The sequence below is a fragment of the Colobus angolensis genome, unplaced genomic scaffold (assembly GCF_000951035.1).
Source record: "Colobus angolensis palliatus isolate OR3802 unplaced genomic scaffold, Cang.pa_1.0 Scaffold428, whole genome shotgun sequence".
Taxonomy (NCBI): Eukaryota; Metazoa; Chordata; class Mammalia; order Primates; family Cercopithecidae; genus Colobus; species Colobus angolensis.
The window spans coordinates 1,266,001-1,284,221 of NW_012117688.1; the positions used below are offsets into that span (position 1 = coordinate 1,266,001).

General features: G+C 40.4%; 2 protein-coding genes across 8 annotated transcripts in view; one reads left to right on the plus strand and one right to left on the minus strand.

Annotated features, from left to right (window-relative positions):
* The window catches only part of CDKL1 (cyclin-dependent kinase-like 1 (CDC2-related kinase)), a 67,093-nt gene extending 59,662 nt beyond the window's left edge, over positions 1–7,431 (plus strand). The window contains exons 7-9 of one of the 2 annotated variants that reach the window (XM_011956904.1): positions 2,839–2,895; positions 5,021–5,191; positions 7,278–7,431. In XM_011956904.1, the coding sequence (XP_011812294.1) occupies positions 2,839–2,895; positions 5,021–5,191; positions 7,278–7,385 (336 nt within the window). In that variant the 3' untranslated portion in view covers positions 7,386–7,431. Of the gene's footprint in view, positions 1–2,838; positions 2,896–4,762; positions 5,516–7,277 lie in introns of those variants that run through there. The other variant, XM_011956905.1, reaches the window with a different exon arrangement.
* Positions 7,432–11,626: 4,195 nt separating this feature from the next.
* The window catches only part of ATP5S (ATP synthase, H+ transporting, mitochondrial Fo complex, subunit s (factor B)), a 14,750-nt gene continuing 8,155 nt past the window's right edge, over positions 11,627–18,221 (minus strand). For 3 of the 6 annotated variants that reach the window (XM_011956897.1, XM_011956899.1, XM_011956901.1), the window contains 4 exons: positions 16,262–16,373; positions 14,799–15,007; positions 13,420–13,591; positions 12,119–12,235 (listed from right to left, as the gene is read on the minus strand). In XM_011956897.1, the coding sequence (XP_011812287.1) occupies positions 12,121–12,235; positions 13,420–13,591; positions 14,799–15,007; positions 16,262–16,373 (608 nt within the window). In that variant the 3' untranslated portion in view covers positions 12,119–12,120. Of the gene's footprint in view, positions 12,236–13,419; positions 13,592–14,798; positions 15,008–16,261; positions 16,374–16,487; positions 16,546–18,221 lie in introns of those variants that run through there. The other 3 variants (XM_011956902.1, XM_011956898.1, XM_011956903.1) reach the window with 3 other exon arrangements.

Here is an 18,221-nt window from a genome sequence, read left to right on the forward strand (position 1 = left end):
TTAGCCAGGCCTGGACATGGTGGCTCGTGTCTGTAATCCCAGCACTTTGGGAGGCCAAGACAGGTAGATCGCTTGAGCCTAGTAATTTGAGACCAGCCTGGGCAATATGGGGAAATCCTGTCTCTACAAAAAAAATACAAAAAAAAAAAAAAAAAAAAAAAAAGTTAGAAAACAGTGTAGGCTGGGCATGGTGGCTCATGCCTATAATCCCAGCACTTTGGGAGGCCAAGACAGGTAGATCGCTTGAGCCCAGGAGTTCGAGACCAGCCTGGGCAACATGATGAAACCCCATCTCTACTAAAAATACAAAAATTAGCCTGGCACAGTGGCACACATCTGTAGTCCCAGCTACTTGGGAGGCTGAGGTGGGAAGATGGCTTGACCTTGGGAGGTGGAGGTTGCAGTGAGCCGAGATCATGTCACTGTACTCCAGCCTGGGCAACAGGGCCAGATTCTGTCTCCAAACAAAAACAAAAACAAAACAAACAAAAGAACAGTATGAGTAATTCGACCAAGTTTTAATAAATATGTAATATGTACACAATGCATATATATATATATTTACATATATAAATACAAAATAATATGACATCATCTGGGAAATCACAAGCTCTGTTTTGACATTTGTGAAATAAATGGCTGCAAGGATATATATCAAAATACTAACAGCAGGTATCTCTTTTGGGTGGGATTTTGGGGTAACTTTATGATTTTTTATATTTTTGAATGTCTTCTAATGAGTCTGTATTGCAATCAAAAACATTTCAGAGCATAATTAAGGTTTGTGAAATCTTGAGTTTCCACTGTCTGAGGAAGGTATCTTAAAAATGAAACTAATTCTCCAGTTGCTCACTAAACCCTTCAGTTTCCAGATGTAAGTCCTGTCTCTACCACTTGTGTTTTGTTTGTTCCCTAACCTCTTGGCTTGTCCCACAGTGAAGGTTTCTGCGTCTCCATTGCCTCTTCCTCCTGCAGCACTAGCATTCAAAGTGGGTCTTGCTGGGACGGAGGGGCAGGAATGACACCTGACATATGGGAGGTGACCTATCTGGCTTCCTTGTGATCTGGACATTCCCAGTTCTGCACTAAATATCCCTAGTGATTTCCTGTTCGGTTGTCTGTTGGTGAAGCCTCAGAAATAACCCAGGTTTCATAAATGTAGAAAGCTTCCCATGGTTTCCCAGACATTGTCCTGCAGATTTCCTGTTGACAGAAACACAGGAAGAAGCAGTGCGGGGGCTGCACTGGTTGAACATCTGTGCCCCAGTCCCTCTGCCTGTCAGTAACCCTGACAGAGGGAGGCCTGCCTGCTTCTGGGGCTGGGAAACTAGCTCAGCCAGCAGGATGGGCTCCAGCGTATCACAGGCAACTAGTCAGCCTCATCCAGACATTGTTGCTGGGACAGCAGAGCTCAATGATGTAGCAATGGCACATCAATCCCCAGTGATGCTCAGATTCAACCGACAGAAAGAACAAGAGAATTGAAGCTATGGAGCATGAGTGGGAGTATGGGGGTGCAACAGGGAATACTGTCAAGGGCTAATACAAATCTACTTTAGAATTTTTTTTTCTCCTGTTGAACATAGGGAACTAAAACAGAGACTCTTCTCTCCTACTCTTATCAATGTATACAATCCAGAATTGGTTATTGGGAGCTGGTTCCCTGTCCAAAATAATACTGTACTGTGGAGGTTGGCCACGACACCAGGACTGTGTTTGATTAGATGAGACTGGCCAGTCACTCCAGCTGGCAGCTCACACACTGCCACTTTTATACACACAATGCACTGCAGTCATTTATTTTGCTCAGCTTGGCTGGCTCTTATTTTCTCAGCCTCTCTGCTCAATTAGCCTTTGTCAGTGGTACCTCTCTTTAACTGGCCTGTTTGTCTGCCTGACATTCGGCATTCCTCCCATTTATAGTGTTATTCCTGATTGTCTCCAGCACATGACTGCAGCAAAATAGCCTTACGTGGCCAAAAGGAGACTGATGAATGCCCCACAGGAGACTCTTTAAACAGTAGGCTGATAAGGGAAGCAGCAGGCTCTAGTGGGAGATGACGGTGTTTATACCAGAAAATCAAGAAGCATCTGTTCACCTGGGTAGGGGAAAAACATCTATTTTACAGCTCCCTTTATATAATTAGAGCTGCCTTTTTTTTTTTTTTAAGGCAGGGTCTTGCTCTGTCGCCCGTGCTGGAGTGCTGTGGCCCATTTATGGCTTACTGCAGCCTCAATCTCCCAAACTCATGCCATCCTCCCACTTCAGCCTCTCAAGTAGCTGGGACTACAGGAGCACACCACCACCCCTGGCTAGTTTGTTGGTGCATTTTTTTTATATAGATACATTTTTTTTTAATAGAGACAGGGTTTCATGTTGCCCATGCTGGTCTCAAATTCCTGGGCTCAAGCCATCAGACTTGGCCTCCCTGCGTGGATTATAGGCATGAGCCACTGTACCCAGCTGGCTGCCTTTTTATAAATGCCACTATAAATGCCAAAAATTATTCTCACGAAAGGCAAGTTATATAAATTGAGGCCAAAAAAAAAAGAAAAAAGCTGCTCAGAAAGTTTTTTGTTTTTCATTAGTATTTTTATTTATAATTTGCTAAGTGAAGGGAGTGGTTAGGAAGCAAATTTGAAAAAGCATTTTGGAGATGGGGAGAGAAAGCTTGTGAAAAAGGCAAAGGGAGATTGTTTTAGGCAGGAGATGGGGTGGGCAAAGGGTGGAGGAGGTGAGGAAGGTGCCGGGAAAATGTTTCTATCGAAAGATTTAATTTGAGGTAACCTTAATTTGAATACATGCTGTAAATTAAAAATCTCTTTTCTTTTCAACAGGAACCACTTGAATTGAAATTCCCAAACATCTCTTATCCTGCTCTGGGGCTCCTAAAGGTAAAATTGTGGCTTCCAACAGACCAGGAGGCACACAGCAGTTGTCATCAGTTGGGGAATCTGAATTACTTATGTCAATCCATGCAATGAAAAGTGTTCCTTTTAGAATTCTCCTGGCTGTGCGGTGGCTCACACCTGTAATCCTAGCACTTTGGGAGGCCGAGGCAGGCGGATCACTTGAGGTCAGGAGTTCAAAACCAGCCTGGTCAACATGGTGAAACCCCGTCTCTACCAAAAATTAAAAAAATTAGTGGGGCATGGTGGCACTCACCTGTAATGTCAGCTACTAGGGAGGCTGAGGCAGGAGAATCGCTTGAGCCCGGGGAAGCAGAGGTTGCAGTGAGTTGAGATTGCACAACTGCACTCCAGCCTGGGCAACAGAGCAAGACTCCATCTCAAAAAAAGAAAACAAAAAAATTATCCTTGGAAAAGTATATTTTCAACTTTTAAAATGGATCACATTCTATTAAGTGAAAACATTTGCAAGTATTTTTCACTTTAAACCTAACATTATATTTGAAGTCTAAATTTACACAAAACAGAAATTTCAGAGGGGTGGTGACAGTTTTACAAAGGGAACCTTTTCTCCAGGAAATGCTTGGCTGCAGGATCCTTTTAAATAGCTAACTCCCTGGTACATTTGAAGTACATTTAAAAACTTGATTTATATATATATATATATATATATTTAGAAATATAGCTCTTATGTAAAATGAGGTATGGTATCAACTAAAATGTTTGCAAGTTACAATCAATGTCCCACATGGTTTAAAAATTATTTATTTACTAATGTATTAAATAATGAGTTAATATAAATGATAACTGTTACCTGAAAGGGTCCCAATCCAGACCCCAAGAGAGGGTTCTTGGACCTCGCACAAAAAAGAATTCAGGGCGTGTCCACACAGCAAAGTGGAAGCAAATTTATTACAAAAGTAAAGGAATAAAAGAATGGCTACTCTATAGGCAGAGCAGTGCTATGTCCTGCTCAACTGAGTATACTTATAGTTATTTCTTGATTATATGCTAAACAAGAGGTAGATTATTCATGAGTTTTCCAGGAGAGGGGCAGGGATTTTCTGGAACTGAGGGTTCCTCCCCTTTTTAGACTATTTAGGGTAACTTCTGGGCATTGCTATGGTATTTGTAGACTGTCATGGTGCTGGTGCAAGTGTCTTTTAGCATGCTAACACATTATAATTAGTGTATAATGAGCAGTGAGGACAACCAGATGTCACTTTCATTGCCATCTTGGTTTTGGCTGGCTTCTTTACTGCATCCTGTTTTATCATCAGGGTCATTGTGACCTGTATTTTGTGCCGACCTGCTCTCTCATCCTGTGAGTAAGAATGCCAAACCTCCTGGGACTGCAGCCCAGTAGGTCTCAGCCTTATTTTACCCAGCCCATATTCAAGATGGAGTTACTCTGGTTTCAACACCTCTGACATAACCAACAAAAATTGAGTTAATTCCTTGGAGTATGTAGTTGTGAAATTTAATCTATCCAAGAATGAGCTCCATGGCCTACTTAGTGGCAACAAAAATAGTTAAGAATGATGTAATATAAAGGCATGTACATTATGCTTCTCCTTATATACATGCTCATATATACTTATAATGCATAAACTATTTCTGGAGGGATACACCCCCCCCCAAAAAAAGAGTAGCTGATTTTAGAAGGGTGAATGGAACACCTAGAGTGGTAGAGACTTTGCTGTATGAATTCTATTTGTTATCATGTGTAAATATCATTTTTAACATAAAAACACTAGTTTTTACAAAGTACATGCAAGGGACCAAACTAGCTAAATGGATTACCCCATTTGGCCACTGAGGTAAACTCTAAAATTATATCTTACTCTCCCAGGGCGGAGTATCAATTGCCTCAAAAACAGAATAAGGTGGAGAAAATGATTTTTCATTACTACTTCTAGAAATTGTTTATTTAATATGTGAGTGCCCATTTAGGAATGACTGGAAGGAACTAAAATCATGACTGCTGTGTTTTTCTGGCTTTTCCCCCTTATTATTGCAACTGAAGAGTTTCATCTTTCAAAGAAGAAAAAAAAATGACATTAATAAGTTAATACAATTTTAAAGAAGAAGGAATTTTCTGTTCTTTTAGGGCTGTCTCCACATGGACCCTACTGAGAGACTGACATGTGAACAGCTGTTGCATCACCCATATTTTGAAAACATCAGAGAAACAGAGGATGTGGCAAAAGAACATGACAAACCAACAAGGAAGACCCTAAGAAAGAGCCGAAAGCACCACTGCTTTACAGAAACAACCAAGGTTGTAATTTCAAATGATCTCCTACCTGCCACCCGGTACACAGTGGTACGACTCCACCTAGACTTGAGGATGGCAGTTGTGGCTCCAGCATCCTCATTCCAGCACTAGGAGACAGGTCACAGGGTCTATCAGCCAGGGACCCAGGGATATCTGTCTCCTGAAGCCCCCTCTCCCTGAATCCTAAAGGTGCTCTTGTCCTGCTGTCACATAGGGACCAGGGTTTCCGGCCTGCATGAGCACAGGTCTCAACAAGGTACATGAGTATGAGTCCAGCTGAGCACACTTCTTGTGCTTTGGAAAATGAAATCAGATTTTCCCCAGGCAGTTCTGTGTCATCACGTACACCTTCAGTATTAACTAACTCTCCAGGTTTGTCCAAAAAAGGAGCGTTTTCTTCCCTGATCCTTTGTCAGAGTTGGCTAGGGCAAATACAGTGATGAGTGCTTTTGGTGATAGCAGCTGAAAACATTTAACCAGAGAACAGCATCCAAACTGCACACTGGGAGTCTGTGAAGAATCTCGATTGGTATAAAATGGCCTTATATTAAGCATCTTGTGATAAGCCAAAAGCTGTAATAATTTAGAATGAACTGTAGTTGGAACCACAACTGATCCTGGGTAACCTCTGGACCTACTTAGGTACTCCTTAAGCTACACATTATCTTGCCTTTGTCTTTCCCTTTGCAGCTTCCACTGCCCAGCATGCTGAATGGTACCAGGGTGTTGGGTGTGAGGCTGGGAGGAGGGAAAAGGGTGAAGAGTCCATGAGGAACAAGTACATGAACATGAACGCCAGGGCCCTAATGTAGATCACAGTTACAAAATTAATAATGTTTTAATTTTATTCTCCATCATGTATGATCCAGGTAGCAAAACAGGCCAGAAACAGACTCCTCCACCCCCACCCCCGAATTATTCCTTATCTCAGTATTACTTTGTATTCAAGAGCAAAAGGTTTTGATGGAAATATTTCTACTTGAAAAAATAGGGAAACTCCACTATTTGGTGTATTGCTTTTTTTTTTGAGACCGAGTCTCACTCTGTCGCCCAGGCTAGAGTGCAGTGGTGTGATCTTGGCTCACTGCAACCTCTGCCTCCCGGGTTCAAGCATTTCTCCTGCCTCAGCCTCCCCAGTATCTGGGATTACAGGCACGCGCCAGTATGCCCGATTAATTTCTATATTTTTAGTAGAGACGGGGTTTTGTCATGTTGGCAGGCTGGTCTCGACTCCTGACCTCAGGTGATCCATCCGCCTTGGCCTCCCAAAGTGCTGGGATTACAGGCACGAGCCACCACACCTGGCCTGGTGTACTGCTTTTAATTCCTAAAAGAATCAACTGGTTTAAAAGTACTAAAAAGTCCTTTTCTGAGGAGAATGCCTGAAAAAATTTTTTCTAAAAAGTAGAAGTACTAGAAAGTTCCTTTTTAGGGATACCTAAGGACATAGAGTGCAATACGAAAAATACAGGTGTGTTCTGACTTTCATTTGACATTGACAATAAATTCAAACATTTTCAGGAAGCTTGAAGGAAGCAGTTTTGTCTTTTTTTTTTAGAGATGAGGGTCTTGTTATGTTGCTCAGGCTGGTCTCCTGGGCTCCAGGGATCTTCCCACCTCAGCCTCCCTCGTAGCTGGAACTACAAGTGTGCACTGTGCCATGCTTGATTTGCCTTTTTAACTAAGGAAAGACAGTAAATAGGCAAATTGCCTAGGTGCTCTGGTTATCAGTTTTCTCTGCCGTAAGACAAGGCATTGGCTTAAATGATCCCTAAGATCTCAGCAATCTCTCAACTCCTGTAAATCTATGTTTTCTTCTCAATAATGTTAACATGGAGATTTTCCCCTTTTCATATTCTCTAAATCTTCTTTAATGTGCATGTTTTTCCTTTTTAATGTAAAATAAACATTTAAAAGGAAAAGCAAAGACCAAATTGAAACATTTAATCCTCTCTCAAGTCCTGGATTCTGTGCCAAAAAAGTATTTCTATACTAACAAGCTTAATTACCTCTTTTGTGATATATTCTAAATAATGCAAAAAAATGCATGGCACAGTTTTGAACCTAATTCTGTGTTTTGCATTTTCAGTTGCAGTACCTACCCCAGCTAACTGGCAGCAGCATCCTTCCAGCTTTGGACAATAAGAAGTACTACTGTAATACCAAGAAACTTAACTACCATTTTCCAGACATTTAAAGGAGCTAGGAGACATGATTTTAAAAAAGGAATCAATAGATACTTTGAAGAAAATAAAACTTATACAGTTGATCGAAAACAATTACAATGTTGAAAACACACCAGGAGAAAACATAAGCAAGAAACTGGGAGGCCAATTGGCAAGATATGAAGGGAAATTCCAGATCCAGTCTTCCATGCTTGATGATGGTGTCCAGAAAAGAAAGCAAAAACCTGTTTGGAGTTGCACTTGTATTTCAGTTCATGTAAGCAGCTGAGCTTATGGACAGAATATGAACTGTCCCATACCTCTGGCAAAATTAGATGATACCAAAAAGATTTATGCTTCAGTTGTACCACATGCCACACAAGAAAAATGGACTACAAAATGCCCATATATATTTCCTCAGATCTGTTGCCTTGAGTCCTATCTCCTGTCTCTCAGATTGTTTCAGCATCATATTTAAGGAAAGTTCTATTTTTTTTTTTTTTTTTTTTTGAGACGGAGTCTCGCTCTGTTGCCCAGGCTGGAGTGCAGTGGCCGGATCTCAGCTCACTGCAAGCTCCGCCTCCCAGGTTTACGCCATTCTCCTGCCTCATCCTCCCGAGTAGCTGGGACTACAGGCACCCACCACCTCGCCCGGCTAGTTTTTTGTATTTTTTTTAGTAGAGACGGGGTTTCACCGTGTTAGCCAGGATGGTCTCGATCTCCTGACCTCATGATCCGCCCGCCTCGGCCTCCCAAAGTGCTGGGATTACAGGCTTGAGCCACTGCGCCCGGCTGGAAAGTTCTACTTCTTGAAATCAAAATGTTTAAAATCCCATTTCCTGCTTGCTCTATTTCTTGATTTTTATATTTTAAAGCATTTTGAGGGTAACAGGTTCGAAATATTTAAAAGCATACGAATTATCACAAAGACTTGGTAATTTATATATTTAATTATATGTTTATACATTTCATCCTTACTTTATCAGTAAAGGATGCACCTTAGTCACTTTTGCAGGCAAGATGAATTTACTGTAATCTGTCTACATTTATTCACCCAATTCCCCTTGCAAATCATGGCATGAAGCCTGGCAGCTGATTAAGGCAGTCAAAGGGTAGAGCAAGATCTATAGGCTTTGCAGGAACTGAACCTGTCAGCCTGAAAATAATTAGTACATCATTCTCTCTGGCACAGCCTTTGACGTGGTACATCTATAGGCAAACATGTAATACAGTGATCTGGGTTTCAGAAGAAATTGCTTGTGAGCTTTTACTTGAGTCATGAAAGACATTACGTTGTAAATTGATGTTTTCCCTGAAACATCTTTTTGCACTATGTTTGTATGTTTTGTGTGTGTGTGTGTGTGTGTGTATGCGCTATTCTAACAACTAATGTATTACACTAAGTAGTCTAAAGTATTATTGAGGACTCATAGCCTTGCACAGTGAGACTTAAAATGATGACATATATGTATGTCGATCCTCCCACCTTAGCCTCCCAAGTAGCTGGGACTACAGGCGTGTGCCACTATGCCTGGCTAATTTTTTTGTATTTTTTGGTAGAGGCAGGGTTTTGCCATGTTCCCCAGGCTGGTCTTGAACTCCTGGGCTCACATGATCTGAGCACCTCAGCCTTCCAAAGTGCTGGCATTACAGGCATAGCCACTGCGCCTGGCCAAAATGACATAATTAGCTTTGATTTGGTCTACTGCTCTTAATCAAAAAGCTCTTTCATCCTTGTTCCCCGGACACAAGGGCAATATGAAGCCTGACGTCTGTTTCTTACAGCTCAACACCATTTCTGGTTGATGTGCTGCCACTATTCCTAGCACTTCTCAGCCATGGTCTTCGAAGTTGTATTTCACTCTATTTTCAAAACAATTCTTCTGTACTCTCATTTTCTTCCTGTTAATTTTCTTCACGATGACATCTGACCCCATTTACTTAAGTAATCCACTGAGGTCTGGTGTGTGTTCAATAATTTTGACTCTAGGCAGTTTAATGATATCCTAATGCTTCCTAATGTATGTCATTTCTTGCCTAGACCTGATATGGGTTAAATGCTAGTCCCTGAATTATTCAATTCCTGTTAGACAGCTTTGATTCAAATGACAAGGAGGAACATCCAGCTTCCATGAATAGTTACAATTTTTTTTTCCTTAACCCAAGAAAATGCACTTGACGGAGGCAGATTACTATAACTGCCTGATAATTCAGCAAATAGTTTTACCAAAAACCATTCAGAATAGAAAAGTAGTTCTAGACTAAATCGTGGTGAATCAGTTGTCTCACCATACAGTAATGAAACAAACCTGAGAAAAAAGGCTTATTTTTCTCTAATGAGTTCCATTACATTTATGCTTATGTTCAATTTAACCATAATTTAACAATTAACCATGCTAATTGTTAAATGTTAAATTGTGTTAAATTTAACATTAAATGTTAAATTTAACATTTAACATTTAACACAATTTAACCATGCTGAATAATCCTTTTATTCAGCATGAAATCTCCACTGTATCACGAGACTCTTCCACATCCTTTTATTTACTATTTTCTAATTTTTAAAATGACAGCGGCAATTACTGTTTATACTATGTGCTATTTGTATGAGCTGGTTTTTAAACACAACGAAAATTCATTTTTCTACCTGAAAACTGTATCATAGAAAGTGTTTATTTGAAAATTATTTTCAAGTTTATATTCAACAGCTCAATAATGTTCAAACTAGGCTGGGCATGGTGGCTCACGCTTATAATCCCAGCACTTTGAGAGGCTGAGGTGGGCGGATCCTGAGGTTAGGAGTTCAAGACCAGTCTGGCCAAGATGGTGAAACCCTGTCTCTACTAAAAATACAAAAATTAGCTGGCCGTGGTGGCGGGTGCCTGTAATCCCAGCTACCTGGGAGGCTAAGGCAGATAATTGCTTGAACCCGGGAGGCAGAGGTTGCAGTGAGCCGAGATCACACCACTGCACTCAAGCCTGGGCAATAGAGTGAGTGTCTGTCTCAAAAAAAAAAAGTTCAAATCAAACACACAGAAATCTATAAACAAACTGGCATATAACAGTAATAGAATCAGGGCCATATCACACAGGTAACAGGTTATATGTTTATATAGACCTGTTTTATCTATTTTTGACTTTTTTTTTTTTTTTTGAGACAGGGTCTTAATCTGTTTCCCAGGCTGGAGTGCTGGAGTGCAGTGGTGCCAACATGGCTCACTGCAGCCTTGACTTCCCAGGCTCAAATGATCCTCCTACCTCAAGACTCCTGAGTAGTTGGGACTACAGGAATGTACCACTACACCCAGCTATTTATTTTTTAATTTTTTGGTAGAGACAGGGTTTTGCCACGTTGCCCAGGCTTATCCTGAACTCCTGGACTCAAATGATCTGCCCGTCTTGGCCTTCAAAAGTGCTGGGATTACAGGCCAGCCTTTTTTTTTTTTTTTTTTTAAGAGACAGGGTCTCCATCTTTCACCCAGGCTACCACACTGGTGTGTAGTGGCCGTGATCATAGCTTACTGCAGCCTCAAACTCCTGAGCTCAAGCGATCCTACCACCTCAACCTCCCAAGTATCTGAGATTACAGGTGTACACCACCACGCCTGGCTAATTTTTAAAATTTTTTATAGAGATGGGGTCTCGCTGTGTTGCCCAAATTGGTCTCAAACTTCTGGTCTCAAGTGATCCTCCCACCTCAGCCTCCCAAAGCACTGGGATTACAGGCATGAGCCACGGCACCGAGCCTACAGCAGTTTTAGGTTTTAAGAAAAACCTAAGCATAGCCTACTGGTTTTTATTATTGTTTCCTTTATTATATTGCAATCTGCAAAACTATTTGCATTCAGCCAAGTATCTGTCCAGTTTTAATAAAATAGTAACCTAAACTTACAAAATAGACAAATTAAGCCGCAACTGTTGATTCTGAGAAAGTCTGTATTTCAAGAACACAAGAATGCAGGATCATGGGAAATGCATGCAAATCCTGGGAAGCAATATGAAATGCATGCTTCAACAACCACTGACCACTATACATAACTGACGCCATCAATGAATCTGTTATTTAGCTTCTAATTTTTCATAATTTTGCATTTATGGTAGTATGCTTCACTAACTTTAAAGTTAAATTTAATGTAAATTACTAATAAAAACATCTGTTGTACAAATAACTTTAAAGGATTCTAAATAAATATCTACATCAAGAGATATCTATAGATTTACATATTAAATGAATATATTAGAATTAAAATGTTACCTAGTTTGCTCTTTTTTCTTTTTTTTTTGAGACAGAGTATTGCTCTGTCGCCCAGGATGGAGTGCAGCAACCTCCACCTCCCAAGTCAAGTAATTATCCTGCCTCAGCCTCCAGAGTAGCTGGGATTACAGGCGTGGACCACCACACCCAGCTAATTTTGTATTTTTAGTAGAGACGGGGTTTCACCATGTTGGCCATGGTTGGTCTCGAACTCCTGACCTCAGGTGATCTGCCCGCTTTGGCCTCTCAAAGTGCTGGGATTATGGGCATGAGCCACCACGCCTGGCTGCACTTTTCTTAAAATGAATTAAGGTACATAAATTCTCACTTCCAACTTAGTAACATTACTGAGTCATGTCTGAATATTTGTTTTCTAAATATGATGCACTCTCCACTTCTAAAATGTCATGATATGGCATCCTTATAATTCTACTGATGACTATATAATATTAGTTGATGTTTAGAATCAACAGTTTCAAATGATCCTTTATACTGAAATAAGACACATTATTTTACTTCAATTGCAATTTTAGTTCCAGAGAAGGCAGTGCTGTCTCAAAGACTTGGACAAGATTTTCTTTTTCTCTTACTCCGGGAAGATCCCTTAACAACAAATATTTGAGGTTTCTGCAAATAAAGAAAAAAGTCACTTCAATTTAGCCAAGAGCATTAAAAATAAACTCAATTTACTGGCTTAAAGAAAGAAAGTTACATAGAAAATTAATCTATATCACCCTATGCTTTCAAAATGACTTTTAGAGCAGTAGCCTTAGAGATGAAATTCATGCCAGGAAGTAACACAGACTTTAGGTTATGTCAATATTTCTAGCTGAATCATTCTAAATTAAATATATATTTATAATGATGTAGATATCCTTTGCATGTGAAACATGAAATGTGAATCTCAACCCCAAAAGGGTAAAAACTGGGAAAATTCTTAAAGATACTCGAGTTTCTACTAAGATGAAGCTCTGAAGCCTCAAGTAATATAAGAGATGAACAATCTACTACTTGTGGTCCTAATGTTTAAAATTTCTCAAACTTCCTGTGATACTGAGGTTACTGGCAGATCCATTATATATTAAAGCAGAACTACATTCATTAGATTTATAATTTGAATGTTGGGATCTCTAACACAGAGATTTGATTAAACAAACTTCTATTCTTTTTTCATCACGCTGATAAGACTCAGAACCTTATAATTTTAGAGTTAAACATTCCTTGCTAGTATTATCTGTTTTTGCATTTGGAATTAGGTGAGTTGCTCCAGGCCATGGCATGGGTCTGATTGGTGTCACAAGAGGATGTAGAACAGCTTTCCTAACCAGTGGATGCGTGCTTTTGATGATTATTATAGTGTCAGGCAGTGTTCGAGGCTCTAGACACAGAAAGGTGAATATTTCAAGGTTTTTTCCCCTCAAGCAACATAATTACAGGGTAAAATGCTAATAGGTATATACCAAATGTCCTGAAAATATCAAAAACATAGGGGAAATTGCTTTAAAAAAAATCCTAGGAGAGAAAGCATAATCATTGAAGCTTACTGAGGGCTTACTGTGACAGGCACCATGTTAGGTGCTTAATGTAGATTTAATTTTTAAAAACATATCCTATAAAAAATTCAATAAAACATTAATGTATTAAGATTGATCATTTTAGCTCTTTTAAAGTATTACAGATGGAAGTGAGGTAATTTTTTAAAATTATCTTTTTCAGAACTAAAAATAGACACCAGCCCTCACAGTTAGTTAAATTCTAACTATTCACCTTAACAGCATTATCAAGTTTCCACTTTGGCTTTGATCATCTACCTTAAATGACGCAAAGCAATGATGCCTTTGTCTGTGACATTCCCACAGGATATTATTTCCATTTCCAATATGCTTTTCTGTAAATTTTCAAGTTGACCAAGTCTCAGCAAACAGTCATCCTCGATATAATGACACTTGCACAGCCTTATTTTTTCAACATGCTGTAGGCCCTCTGGGGAGAAAAAGTACAGATTAAGAACCTGCTTTACCACTAAGATAACAAACTGTCCTGGTTTGCCCAGGACTGACTTGGTTTTAGGATGGAAAGTCCTATGTCCTGGGAAACCTCTTAATCCCATGAAAACTGGAATGATTGCTCACCCTATTAGCCATATAAGGCCCCCATAGAAAGGGGCCATTCTACAGTCAGATGTCCACACACTGGAGGAAAGAAATGCCCACATAGGGCCAGGCCTGGTGGCTCACACCTATAATCCCAGCACTTTGGGAGTCTGAGGCGGGTGAATCACCTGAGGTCAGGAATTTAAGACCAGCCTGGCGAACATGGCAAAACCCCGTCTCTACTAAAAATAGAAAAATCAGCCTGGTGTGGTAGTGCACGCCTGTAGTCCCAGCTACTTGGGAGGCTGAGGCAGGAGAATCACCTGAACCCAGGAGGTAGAGGTTGCAGTGAGCCAAGATCGCACCACTGCACTCTAGCCTTGGCGATTAGCCTTGGTGACAGAGTGAGACTCTGTCTCAAAAAAAAAAAAAAAAAAGGGGCCAGGTGCGGTGGCTCACGCCTGTAGTCCCAGTACTTTGGGAGGCCAAGGCGGGCAGATCACGAGGTCAAGAGATGGAGACCATCCTGACTAACACGGTGAAACCTCATTCTCTACTAAAAATACAAAAACAAAATTAGCCAGGCACGGTGGTGGGCGCCTGTAGTCCCAGCTACTCAGGAGGCTGAGGTGGGAGAACGGCATGAACCTGGGAGGCCGAGCTTGCAGTGAGCCGAGATCGTGCCACTGCACTCCAGCCTGGCCGACAGAGCAAGACTCTGTCTCAAAAAAAGAAAGAAAAAAATGCCCATGTAAGCAGAGGCTGTGTGGATATAATTATTCCTGCATTACTGAGGGCTTCTCAATGACAGAAGTTTGACAAAGATAGTTTGACAAACAAGGCCCTGAATTTTAAGTCAATAAACCAAAGAGTAGAGACATGTAGAAACAAGCTTAGTGAGAGGAGGAAGGAGAGAAAGGTGTCTGTAACCTCATTTTAATTTGAAAATAAATGTCAAACCCAGGAAGAAATAAACTTGACTGTACTGAAATGGGCAAAAAGGACATACCTATGACTATAATTGTGAGTCAACTGCAACAAAATGGTCACTGCAAAATCACCTGCATTTCCTATTAGCAAAATGATAGGGTAGTTACCCATGTGATCAAATCCAATGCTCATGATACAAGAGTTGGTGGCGTCAATAGCCTGAATCTTGTATTTGTCCAGAGGGCCTGTTGGAAGGTGGTTGTAATCCATCTGCCACCTCTCCTGGCCATGGTAGCGCACCATGGCCCCACAGCGCAGCAACCACTCGGATGCCGCCCTGTCAGGGCCAACATCCCTGATGCGATCATAATCCACCCTGTTGGCAAGTGAAAAAAAAGCAGTTTGCTTTTACAATAATAACTAGCTTGTTAACTCTATTAACTGACATAAATAATACAGAACGCAACAAATTTTCATTTCAAGTGACTGAGGAGGAAGATAAATGTATTAGTGAGATCCATGCAAAAACCAAAACCAAAACCAAAAAAAAACTGTAGTCTATCTGCTTTTTTAGTTTTGTTTTTGTTTCCAAGTGAATACTGTCAATGCGTATTATTTTTATATGAATTTATCAGACACAACTTTTCATTGATTCACATATAGTAGAGTGCTTGACACCAGAGATATTTAGTAACTATTCTATGAATGACTATACTTGGTTAGAATTTGTATTAATAACAAAAGATTAAAGAGAAAATAATTCTGAATCCCGTATTCAAATTAATCTCATTAAGTGATATTTATTAATTTCTACATATGCTTTTTTCACAAGCCAGGGATCATAATGCTGTATTAAGTAATCAGAAGGAGGTTAGTTTCATCAGCTTCAAAATGCTATTTCTTTTTTTCTCTCTCTTTTTTTTTAGATGGATTCTCACACTCTAGCCCAGGCTGGAGTGCAGTGGCGCAATCTCGGCTCACTGCAAGCTCCACCTCCCGGGTTCACGTCACTCTCCTGCCTCAGGCTCCCGAGTAGCTGGGACTACAGGTGCCCACCACCACACCCGGCTAATTTTTTGTATTTTTAGTGGATACAGGGTTTCACGGTGTTAGCCAGGATGGTCTCGATCTCCTGACCTCGTGATCCACCCTCCTCGGCCTCCCAAAGTGCTGGGATTACAGGCGTGAGCCACCGTGCCTAGCTCAAAATGTTATTTCTAAGTGTGCCACCCACTAATTTTGTGAAAACCTGAGTTACTTTGATAGAATTCAAAAGGTTAACTACATTCCTTTAAAAAGCTATAAAAATAAAATATTTTAAAATTATAAGTTTTTCTGATTATAAAATAAATGTTTATTTTAGAAAACTTGAAATGTATCAAAAGGACAGACAAGTAAGAAAAATCACTGAAATCCTGCAACCCAAACAGCCACATTTAATATTTTGTAATCCATTTTTCTGGTGTTTTTTCTATGTTTGTGTGGGTTTTGTTTGTAAACAAAATTAGGCTGACACTGCACAAATTGTTAAAATAACATTTGAAATATGAGAAACAGCCAAATGAGCTACTGGGAACTTATTTCACCATAACCATCTCCACATTTCTTCACTTTATTTAGAATCACTTACTTATTAAACACTGCATTCAACCAGCCCCAGAAGTATCTGGAATCACATGACCATGGGAGTTTCTTTATGCCACACAACTGCTGGGAAACTTTTCCAAACAGCATCATTTGATCTAGACACACAAAACAGTACTTACATTAGATCATCATCAGAGTCCCATACATATAGCAACTTACTTCACAACCTCCAAGTCAATGCTCTTGTACTGATAAAGCTGATGACTCACTTGCCACTCAACAATTATTGTGCAAGTCACTCCTGTTTCTTGTTCTTGGGGTTTTTTATTTGTTTGCTGAAAAAAAAGTGAGGGGTTGGACTGGATGGTGTCTAAGGTTCCTTCCGGCTTGCACATTAAGTTCCGTTTGAAACCTCAATTGGAGTCTGTCTGTCGTACTGCCATCTAGTGTCCATTCAGGCGCTGTAGCTATGAATTTGCTGAAGCTGGCGCTACTCCCCCCATCTATATTTCCAGTATCAAAATGACACACTAAAATCACCGAAAGAGCAACGTGTCGAGGTTGAGATGCTTGCATCCAGGAAAGAAGAGGAGACATGAAAATAGATATACGTATGACAAGGCTGCAAGTGCTGTTACCAGAGCAGTGTAAACAATAAAACTATTTAAGGGCAGCTGGGAAAGACTGAGCAAGTAACTTCACCTCTCTGACCTCTCTGGTTTTCTCATTTGTAAAATGAGATGATTTGCTTAGATTATTTCCAGTTGTCAAAATCTATAACCATAATTTGAGAACGTAATTCCTGGAGTAGGTTTCGATTTGATTTACCTCAATTCAAGTTTCCCTAGTAGTGCGCTAGGTGTGTGCAGGGGACTGGGTGCGGCAGGGAGTGGGGGGATGGGGAGATAAAGATAAATGAAACATAGTGTTTGCTTTGAGCATCTGACAGTGTAATGCAGGATGGAGTGGGCTAAGACATGTTACCAAGTATTAAAATAAGTGACAGAACTTGATAAATGCCTGAAAAGAGTTAAAATAAGGACAGAAAGGATTTCAACAAACAAAGGTCCAGGAAAAATTATGCCAGATTATTAGCTGAAGCAGGAACATTTAAGGCATGTTATTTTCAGTTTCACTAGCACATGTGAGTCATGAGAAGAGGCAGGCAACCTGCAGTCAGGTCATGAAGGGTTTTGCATGCTCAGCCAGGGAATTTGGACTGTATTCTGTAGGCAGCAGGGAGTCACCAAGGTTTTTGAACAAAGCACTGGCCTTTGGGAGGCCGAGGCAGGCTGATCACAAGGTCAGGATATCGAGACCATCCTGGCTAACACGGTGAAACCCCGTGTCTACTAAAAAAAAAAAAAAATTAACCGGGCATGGTGGCACGCACCTGTAGTCCCAGCTACTCAGAGGTTGAGGCAGGAGAATCGCTTGAACCTGGGAGGCAGAGGTTGCAGTGAGCTGAGACTGCACCACAGCGCACTCCAGTTTGGGCAACAGAGCGAGACTCCGTCTCAAAAATAAATAAATAAAATAAATAAATAAATAAATAAAAATAGAACAAAGCATTGGCATTGTTACAGTTGTGCTTCAAGAAATTTACTCAGACAGCAGCATCAAGATGAAGGGTCAACAGAATGGGACAGCCAGCCAGCAAGGGCTTCAATTACATGAGGCCATAGGAAAGGGCCTAGTTGGGGAAGGATGGGAATGACATTACAGAGTTGGTTCCATATGACTTAGTTAAGAGAGATGTAGGGGCATGGGCTACAGGAGTTGAAAATGACACCAAGTTTTGGCCCTGAGTCACTGGTAGTAGGATGGTGATGCCATTAAAAGAAATCACATCAGGAGGACAGGGTTATAGGTTCAGCTTTTTTTCTTTTAGTTTTTCTTTTTTTTTTTTTTTTTTTTTTTATATTTGGTTTTCCCTGCTCCCACCAGCCTGCCTGTCCTTCCCTAATAGGACTTAGTTAAGAGAGATGTAGGGGCATGGGCTA